Consider the following 10,856-nt stretch of genomic DNA (forward strand, 5'->3'; position numbering starts at 1 on the left):
GAACAGGCATCAGACTAATAAGAACCAAGACACGCGTGCTGACGAGAATGCCAAACACAAGGGCCATAGAAAGTCTTGGACTGAATCGATAAAATGTAACTGGCACCAGATAAGGACATCAACAGGGTGGTATCATTGACTCGATAGCTTTCTCCAACTAAACATCAAAAACCAGCTTTTCACTGAGCAAAATCAAAAATGAGAAAACAGGAAGTTATTTTAACTGAACGCAGGAAAGTTGTTTAAGCTTTCTATGAAAGTTGAATCATGCATTACGAATTAAAAAGCAGATTCAATGCCAATGCAGTGGGAGCAAACCCCATCAACTGATTAGTGACTGCAGATAATAGATGGCTTCCGTGACATTTGCATTCCCTTCTGCTTACGTACGTACAATTTGTTCTAAATGCCTTTTGTAAAAGCATCTTCTCTGAACAAGATAGTATAATTGACCAGGTCAATCATTATAAAGGTATCCTTTAATAAAACTTTAAATGAGCTATAACTCTCATGGCTTGACCTAAATGCCTAGTTTGAACAACATATAACTCTGCCTAAACCAGTAACATACATTTCAATTAATTTGCCTTTTCAAAGTGAACTCTACTCCAGTCAGTATTTTGTACAAATAAAATAACATGTAAAACAAAAAGTAGCCATTTTCCTCTCAAACATTTCGTATAACTACCAGAGTTCGCTATTTTTGGGTGTATTATCCTGAACCACCACTCTGTCAAATCTTTGTATGAGAAACTGTAATTGAAGGCAAAATAGACTCGTGACAAATGCCATAGGATACCACCAGCTATGTCAGAAAACATTAGCAAAATTTTAGAAATAAAATGCAAATGTTCCAAGTAAACAAAATAATTAGGTACACTAAGTACCCCTCCAAATTTTTCATGACTTTGATTGCTGAAAACCCTTTACCAAATTGTTGCTCACAGTAAAAATTACCATTAACAGGTCTAGCAAATATAAGATCTGAAATGCAGTCAAATTTTTGATATTGACTCTATACACTTCAAGAACACACAAATTAAAGTTTGTCTTTGCTGTGAACATTGACTGGCAACCAAATTGTTGGTCACAGTAAAAATTACCATTAACAGGTCTAGCAAATATAAGATCTGAAATGCTGTCAAATTTTTGATATTGACTCAATAAACTTCAAGAACACACAAATTATAGTTTGTCTTTGCTGTGAACATTGACTGGCAATTCAACAAGCATAACCCTTACCTATGATAAAAAAACATACGTATTTGTCACAAACCCATATTCACATCAAATTTCTTAAGATCAAAATACATTATTCTGCAGAAACATTAAGAATATCAAAAGTTGAACTCGTTCTGAGAGTATATGTCATTTGACAAGAAGATCCTTTCACGAGCGACCACATTAAAGATGACATGGTCACATGCACTCAAAATTTGCACAAACAAGAAATAGACAAAATGTTTGCTCACACCAATAAATTAGTAAAGAAATCATAAGTAGATACATCGATTTTTTTAACAACGAAAGAAGATTATTCTGCATAAACATAAGGAATATCAGACATTGAACTGGTTCTATAAACAGAAAATATCATTTGACAAGAAGACCTTTCAAGCAGCCTTTTTAAAAACAAGATGATCACATACACTCAGATATTGCACAACCAAGAAATATATAAAGGTTTGCTCGCGCCAATAAAAAAGCAGAAAACAAATTTCTCATGCAAATCATGAGTAGAATCACAGGTGCTCTTCCTGTATAATTGGTGTATAGTTCTTTAACATACACAGCATGATTCTTTACTGCAACATTTCATCAGCAGATGATTAAAAAACATGGGGAAACCTATTCCCTTGGAACAGATGTGATCAGTATAATACCAATCAATATAAGTACATGTACAGAAAGGAGTGTGGTTCCATCTTGAACTCAAAGTGAGCTAACCTTAGCTCCTCGTATGGGTGTTCCAGGCTTTGAAACATTTGAGTTGCCAAAACCAAACTTTTGTTTTTTCTCTGCTGGCTTAAGAATCTGGAAGGAGCACATCAGTGTTTCATCCACACTCATCATTGCACCAGCATTGTCAAACTCGCCACAATAATTTGGCGCTGAAAAGATTGTAACAAGTTGTCTATCAGCAAAAAACTCATAACCATCCTCCACCACCTGCAGAATTGGATTTGATCAGTATCATGTATTTGTCTCTCCAGTCAAATAAGCAATTGTATGTAACAAAAAAGTAAAAACAAAACGAGGAAAAACCTGATGAGCTCGACAAATGAGATCTAGATCATGGCTCTCAAGGAACTCAGAGACTTTGTCAGGACCAAATGTATATGATACTCCTCTGTCATTCATTCCCCATCCCTGGGTATCTTTGTTAGGATCTGACCAAAGAAGATCACATAATAATCCTTGATCTGGAACATCTGTAGGCCGAGATATACTCCTGATTTGATCTAACTTGAGAAGATCCGGTGAAAAACCCCCATGCATGCAAAGTATCTTCTCATCTATGAGAGCTGCCACCGGAAGGCAGTTAAAACAGTCAGTAAATATTTTCCATAACCTCACATTGAATCTGCGCTTGCATTCATCATAGAAGCCATATATACGATTGATTGAGGCACATTCATGATTGCCCCTTAACAGGAAAAAATTTTCAGGGTATTTTATCTTGTATGCAAGAAGAAGACATATTGTTTCTAGGCTTTGTTTGCCACGATCTACATAGTCCCCTAAAAATAAGTAATTTGCTTGAGGAGGCAAGCCACCATATTCAAAAAGCCTTAAAAGATCAGAATACTGTCCATGGATGTCACCTGCAAAATGTCAATACATAAAATCAGAAATCAAACAATATGTATTCTTTGACAACGATGTTAGAAAATTGCAACTAGAGAAAAATGCTTTAAAGACAAGAAAAAACAAATAAAACGAGGTAACCAGAGAAGATAGCTTAATGTCATACCTAGTCTCTAACATCTGAAAACAGATGCAATGGCAGACACAATATTAATATCCATAAACATCGACCAAGGTCACAGAGCCAAGAGCAATTGTATTGAAAACTTCCAGTTACATACATAATAAATAAATTTTTTGAAAAAATGTAAAAAAGTCTTTAAGCGATGAGCTTGTCAAAAATATTGGCCAGCTTTGGCATATATATATTTATATATGTTCCACCAAGTTTCGGGGACAGGGATGGCAGAGGACAGTGGGATGTGTATGCGGTACAGGGGTACTTTTGGGCCATTTTTTGTAGGACAGTAGGGGACAGCTATAAAAAAATAGCAAAAAAAAAATATAGAGAAATTTCAAATATTCATATGAGAAAATTGTTTGAGCATTCATCATAGACATTGTAGAAGCTTAATAAATAACATTAGATTTGAATTGAGATTTCACATGAGCATTGAAAAACAAATTAACAAAATTCAAATGCTTTCATTGTCAATGTGCATACATATTATACAAGAATTATAACAAAATGCCCAAAGGCTCCAAGTTTCAACTAGAGTAAATTCTATAGGATTGCCTATAGAAATTCGGTACTCTAGAATGTATACAAGAATTATAACAAAACAGTCTAGAGTACCGAATTTCCTCTAGTTTCAAAATGGTCAAAGATTTAAAAAAAATTCTCTCAACTTATTTACCAGAGACTTGCCCTCATTGGCAAGTTGCAACCCATACTTCTGTACAAAAAAGGTGTGCCGGTCACAACTTGGACTTCCCTTTGTGCTTCGGACACAGAATGTTTGGCTCGCTGACATGTCTGTGAGTTCCTATTAAAAACAAGCAATGTACATGGATGTATACCTATGTTCCAGTGTTTCAGAAAGTGAGATGCATTTTAGTGACACCAGTCGTGAGGAGGACATTTAGAAGACATCAAAATTCAAGTTTAGAAATACAAACGATCTGGATGTCTCCTTATGCTTTTACACATAGAATGCTTTGCTCTCAACCTCTTTTGCTAGGGCTGCCTATAAAACTAATCTGTGTATACAATGTAGAGAAGAATTGGTATCAGAAAACATTTAAGAGTTGCAAATATCCTCAAGTTTCAAAACAGTCAAAAGATTTTAACAAATTCTCTGCAAACCTATTTTCCATATCATTGGCAAGTTGCAACTCACACTTCTGTATTAAAGAGATGTGGCATTCAAAATTTGGCCTTCACCTTGTCCTTTAGACATAGAATGTTAGACTAGCAGATGACAGGTACATTAGTGGGTTCCTAATATATGCAGGCACTGTCAGACCTATTTCCATGGTATTTCACTGTTTCAGGGACGGGGATGGTAGTCAATAACATCAAAATTCAAGCGTAGGCATTCATATAATGTATCAAATTCAATATTTATTTTGAATGTATAACATGTCCATTGATACAACTAGCAGCAACAAAAAACTGAAATTTCTGATTCAATGAGTTCAATATTTTCATAACAACAAAAGGCCCAAAGGATACAGAATCATAAATGAAAATGTAATGCCAACATGTAATTTTTACAACTGTATCAGTATGCAGTCATGGTTTTACTCATTCTACACCTGTATACTCTCATTTTATAATTGTCTGCTCTCCTACAGCTGAATGCAGTCATAGAATTGCCAATTGATGAAAACTAAAAAGGTTACACTGCCATAACAACTGTATCTTGCCATTCAACAGGGATATGTTTTCATTCCATAGTCATATGCAGTCATTCAACAACTGTAAATTTTAAAAATTTATTTCCATAGTCACATACAGTTACAAAATTTCCCTTTGATAAAAGAGAAAGAAATGTACGTTGTCATTACACTTCCATTCTGCCATTGTATGCAGGCATTCAGCAGTTGCACTGAAATTCTTATCATCATACAGAATTTATACATATTATTCAATTAAATAATAGGAATTTCAAACATATTATAATAAATTAAATTAATTGAACTTTTAAATATAATATAAAAACTGTATTAAATATAAGTTTTTGATATTGGCGCAGAGAATGCATAATGGAAGCAGGTACGGGGTAAGGAGGTGTGACTTTGACTTTACAAATAGGGGTTTTTACCATGAGCTATTACTTGAAAAATTGAAGGGCAGAAGCTATTGTGTATAGTTGCAAATGGAATATGATGGTACCTTCACAAGCAAGCAAGCATAGACGGTGTTAGGCACTCACTCATTGATACAAAATGCAGCAAGATAACTATCATTTGGTCGGTCTCTTGCAACCAGTGGAGTATTTTTCATCCATGAAATGCTTCCATAACGCATAGAGGGATAAATTGCAAAGTTGCATGGATACAGTATCAGTATCGGATACAAATACAGCCATTTTTTAAGACCCTCAATGTGGATACAGCTGGATACGATATTCATAAAAAACACACATATATTTAACACAATTTTCTAAGTTATTAGAGGAGATTTTCATTACTTCAAAACCAATATGGACACATAGATGCTACATAAATAATTAAGAGTTGATTTAACAATTTACAATATGCAATAATAGTAGAGTTGCATTGGAAGATAACCCAAAAAAATGGGTCGCTGAAATAGAAAAGCATTTCATTTGTCTTTCTCACTTGGAGTAGGTTTTGTTTATACCAATTTTTTGAAAACAATTTGCATGAATAAAGTTTTTTAAAATTAAATTTCGGATGATCACATAATATTTGGCACGGTTGGAAAATCAAGGTTTTTTGGGCACACATGGGTTCAGTATCAGACGTGTATCTGGGCCGTATCAGATATGTATCGATTTTGGATACGGGGATACATGCGCCCAGAGAGAGACAGAGGAGTATCCGGCTACTCTGATAAGTTGCCAAATTTAAACAGAACAGAACCAGAATCTGAATTGGGTTTGAACTATGAATAGGACCCGGATCCAGCTGCATAGCTAACAGATCCGGTAACATACAATATTGGCATGAAAATGAAACAGTTATAGGGATTTTTTGTTGTCATCAAGAATTTTTGTTTGGTTCAAATGATGAACCTTCTGGATGCTTATCTTAAAATGTGAGAGTGAGGATAGTGTGTGTTTTGCTTTATATTACCTTGTGCATAGTGTCAATCATTAAGCTGTTCTAGGAGTTTAAATTTTTCTTTTCCCTTTGAATGAAAAGACATTTAGTTTGTTCTTGTGCTTAAGTGAATGGTTTTTTGGGGGGATGGTGAAAATGTGAAGTTATAAATTTTGCTATTTTTCTAACATTGACTCACATCTTTGCTTGCAATTTTGAAAAAAGTTTTAATGTGTTAAATCTATTGTGGACGCTCTTCCAACACATTATCATACAGGCACTCTCAAAACAGCTGCTTAACTGTTTCTGGTATCCTGTAGTGTGAAACCTTTCATTTTGCAAATCCTGTTTTGGAGAGCTACCTTGCCTTGTGATAGCAGGTTATAAGTGGTCTTGAGAATTTTTTTGGAATATGACTTTGTAAGTCCTCAAGTCTTAGGCTTACTGGATGTAAATGTGTACATGGCTGGGTATGCTAAGTCATTTTGATAGTTCTGAACTCCTTACAGCACACAATTGTAAATGTGTATTTAGATAGGTAGTTCTAAACTCTTAACTTGTTCTTTTTATGTGAAACTATGCTGATATCATCCTCCCTTTTAGGTGTTTTTACGAGAAAATGTGTTATAACGAGTAGACTGGAGTATCAGTTCAGGTTCTATTATTTACGGCCAGATAGTTTTTAATGTCTGGTCTTGTATGAGGTTGCCCTTGTTTAATCTAAGATTCAAAAAAAAAACCCCCAAGTTTTTTTATTTGATGGAAATTATATCCGTAATCATTTCTTAGGCAATGTAAAATTACCCAAATGTCTTTATTTTATGAAAGTTCAAACCAATACCATTATATGTAGGGCCAATCTTACATAACCCTCGCTTCAAGTCCAAACAAATTCAAAACGGATACCCAATTCCCATCAATTAAAGAAAAGCAATCCGCACTGCCATCAATGTGGTGAAAGAGTTGCCTTTAATAAATCATCAATCTATGGCAGAATGAAATACCAAGGATGTCATAGAGTAGAGCGTGTGGAAGAATATCGTAATCTATAGCTTGAGGATAATCTACCGGTTAATGAACAGATTTTCACAGGCCTTGTTTGACTCAAAAAGAAAAATACTGTGGTATTATATAACAAAGAAAAGAAAAAAGGAAAATTTCCAAGTTATCCTCCATTTCAACCCAAATCCAATCCAAACCAAGCGCCAGGTTCCTATAAATTAAACAAAACCACCGGACATAACTCTCAATTCCAATACAAGAAACAAAAAAACCCTTCATATAATGCCATATTAAGCAACCTGATATCTAAGAAGCTTCACAGGTATGTTTGATCTAGCCTTAAGCAAAAGAAAAATGTACTTTGTTTATAATGAATACAAATCACACCCACTGCCGTTAAAACGAGAGCCAACTCACTATTTCTATTCATCTAAGCCCAAATCAATCCATTAACAAAAACCCAACTCTCATAAATTAATAGAATCGAAACCTACAACCCTAAAATCCAATACAAGAAACCTTGCACAGATTCCATCTTAAGCACCCACATCGCACACCTTAAATTCAATTCAAATCTTGAAAAACAAATGGTAGCTTTAGCAACTGACCGCAGATCTTGATGGGTGCCTCGAGCTCCAACAGGTTAGGTTGTCCCAGGAAGATCTCTTTAGAAGTAACGCAAAGCTGGCGAACCTCCGGTTCAGAGAGCTGAACTTGTTTTCCAGGCTTAGAACCCTTGACCTCCTGAAGCCTGTTTATGATATCATCCAGAACGACAGGGTCCATTCAAGCCAATACAAAAGCCCTGCCTCTTCCCGGCTAAAGGCCTCTAAATCAATTAATGAATATATCCTTTTGATTGATTTTTTCTTCTTTTCTTCCTCTGCGGCAATACCCAAGAGTTTTTACCCTCTTCGACAATCCAAAAATACATGGGTGTTAAAGCTTTGTCTTTAACATTCCTTTCAACTTGACAGTGGAGGTGACAGGGAATAAATACTTTTTTTTTATTTTTTTTATGCAGAAAACTGATAATGGAGATGGTAACTGATTAGCGGAAATAAGGTGTCTCCAATATTATTGTAATGGTAGAAATTTGCATATCTATACCAATTCCCGTTTAGTTTTCGGCCCATTTTGACAAATGAATTATATATCTATATGTGGTGATTTTTTAATATTGTTCAATTTTATTTTACATCTATTTCTCTTCATAAAGATCTGATTTTATCTTATGTTTAATTATATGCATTTCATTATTGTTGATTATTTATTATATCCATGTCCACATATATGTACATGTTCAATCCCCACTTTGAGATATTACTTTCCTATTCCAAGTCAATCTAAGTCAATCTTAGGAATTTTAGACTTGGTCCAAGGGATTTAGGATTGGTCCTAAAATTTTGATTTTGAATTTTCTACATTTTTCAAATTTTATGAGTTGACTTGGTAAATATTTGTGCAAACATTTTATTATGTCTTGGTATCTAAAGACATTCAATGTGCAATTATTTTATATGAGAAAATTATGAGAAAATCATTTTAAGAACATTTTCAATTTAAAACTTGGAAGGAAGCTATTGCATCAAAATCTATGTAGAAGTCGTCCCATGCTTGAGAATGATGTCATTGAATACTCGCCCTAGGTTGTAAAGTCGGCCCACCAAAGGGAGTTAACCTAGGAGAACTTGAACCAAGCAATCCAACTTCTCCAAATATTTGCTTAGATATTATTGTCCTTACACATTCAAATACCAAAGGTTATAGTGAATTAGGTTGCAAAATTCTACATTCTATGAAGACGACCTTAAAGGTTACAAGTTAATCTTGCACATCAAATAACTTCAATAGTGCTTTGGTTTGACCCCAAGGGGATCAAATATGGCCCACAAGTACTTTGGAGACTATACAAGGTAATGTTCTTGATGCATTTGGGATCAAGAAATAAATAAAAAGGAGAAATTGCTAGCATTGTTATTCAAATTGTATGCAATTATTTCAATTGCTTGAATAAGTGAGTTCACTTATTTATTTATTTTTAAATTAAGAAAATGAATTTTAACATTAAGTCAACCATGTTAATGCTATCGGTAAAATGAATTTAAAAAATAATAATGATGAAATAGTAACTAAACATATGGCACAACAAAATAGAGGATAAATTAAAATGAAAGAAAGAAAGGAATACTAAAATTATGGTGACCACAAGGAAGAAGAGTAGGGGAGAAGTCAGCAACAAATTTTGATGAGAGGATGTAGAAGAAAAACATTTCCACTATGCATTGAAGGAGGTTGCTAGTGAAAACAGATAGACTTGGTTACATGAAGGAATAAAAGAAGAAATAAGTTACAAGAAAAATACTTAGGTCGCACTCAAAAAGAGAGAAATAATTCACTTTAGAGAGAGAGAGAGAGAGAGAGAGAGAGAGAGAGAGAGAGAGAGAGAGAGAGAGAGAAATTATTCTCACCTTTATTTTTAGAGAAAAAGAAAAGAGAGATTCATTGGAGGCTTTAGCCCCTGATATTGGGGTGTTTGGGCAGCAAGGGAGGATATTGAAGGTGTAGCAAAGTACAATTAAGATTAGAGGAAGAAACTAGTTCCCTTAGCACTCCAATTGATGACATTTCCCTTCATTGTATTTGCTTGAAATTTCTCTTGTCCCATGTTGACCATGATAAATACATAGTATTTTTTGGTTGTGTTTGTAAAATGATTTACCTTGCATTTATTTTGGGTTGACTAAATGTTCTAGGAATTTGAAAATAGCTATTCTTACTTTGTATAACTTCAAAGGAATCAAGAAAGATAGATTATTCATACCAAAGAATATTGATGTGTATGTTTCAGTAAAAAATAGTATGATTGGTTTGTTGAGAAATATTTTATGACAAGTTTTTATCATATCCTTCTATCCAAAACCTATTGGGTTTGTGTTTGGACTATTTATATATGTCATTATTATACCCCTTCTTGTGTCATGCTAGACTAATAGTTTTGTATGAGGAATCTAGAATTAAGGTGTGAAGTGTAAGGTAGGAGTGTCTTTAATCATTTGCTAAGGTCTTGAGAGATCCAGGGATTGAATAGGTGGAAGTTACTAATCAATAGATAACTAAAATTTATTGGTAAACTAAATTGAACTTAGATGTTAATGCTACATCATATATAGAGAGTTTATAGAGACTTTGTACGAGGATATCACACTCTAGATTTATTGGATATTGTCAGTTAGGTTTCCTCGCATAGCAAGTGTATTATATACCCAATTCCCCCTTAACCAACACTATGGGTTGTTATAATAGCACTCCCTATTTTATCTCTAGTCCTTATTGTTGATAGATGTTTATCCAACATGAAACCATCTCCAATTATTTATGTGACTTGGTGATACCTTGGTTGCTGTGAGATTTTGCCAAGATCTAGAGGCAATGGAAAGCACAAATAAGAGAGAACAAAATAGATGATAGAAATAAACTGTATTCTATCAAGATGAAAATACTGATCAACTGGATCATCAATCGATGAATATAGGCCTGCTTATATAGGCAAGGCCATATGGATGTATGAGCACACAAATATGACATGTGGCTCAATGAGAAACAAGGGTAGGTAAGAAATACTAGGGGTAGGTAGGAGAAATAATATAATATTCCACAAGAGGTTGATGACCCACCGAATGTGGAGTGTAACAGCAAAATAAGACCACAAAAGGTGGAATTTCTCCTACAAGCTCTATCCCTATGTGCACACTTCCCTAAGTGTCTCAAATCCAAACTACGAAGAGATGCATTATCCTAAGTTAACTTAAGTA

The 10,856-nt window shown here is 34.3% G+C and overlaps 1 protein-coding gene across 1 annotated transcript; it reads right to left on the minus strand.

The window, feature by feature from the left end:
• Positions 1 to 1,593: 1,593 nt before the first annotated feature.
• On the minus strand, positions 1,594 to 8,024 carry LOC131043576 (serine/threonine-protein phosphatase PP1). The gene is made up of 3 exons (XM_057976794.2): positions 7,650 to 8,024; positions 2,266 to 2,825; positions 1,594 to 2,169 (listed from the first exon to the last, which is right to left on the minus strand). The coding sequence occupies exons 1-3, from the start codon at positions 7,825 to 7,827 to the stop codon at positions 1,933 to 1,935; spliced, it is 975 nt and encodes a 324-aa protein (XP_057832777.1). The 5' UTR covers positions 7,828 to 8,024; the 3' UTR covers positions 1,594 to 1,932.
• Positions 8,025 to 10,856: the final 2,832 nt, after the last annotated feature.

This window comes from Cryptomeria japonica, chromosome 1 (assembly GCF_030272615.1).
Source record: "Cryptomeria japonica chromosome 1, Sugi_1.0, whole genome shotgun sequence".
Taxonomy (NCBI): domain Eukaryota; kingdom Viridiplantae; phylum Streptophyta; class Pinopsida; order Cupressales; family Cupressaceae; genus Cryptomeria; species Cryptomeria japonica.

What these genes read in the sequence shown, in the direction of transcription:
- LOC131043576 (XM_057976794.2), bottom strand. Translation starts at nt 7,827, where the DNA reads ATGGACCCTGTCGTTCTGGATGATATCATAAACAGGCTTCAGGAGGTC. An exon ending in GGCACCCATCAAGATCTGCG is followed by an intron (nt 2,826 to 7,649) that starts GTCAGTTGCTAA and finishes GACATTTTGCAG; the next exon opens with GTGACATCCATGGACAGTAT. An exon ending in TCATTTGTCGAGCTCATCAG is followed by an intron (nt 2,170 to 2,265) that starts GTTTTTCCTCGT and finishes CCAATTCTGCAG; the next exon opens with GTGGTGGAGGATGGTTATGA.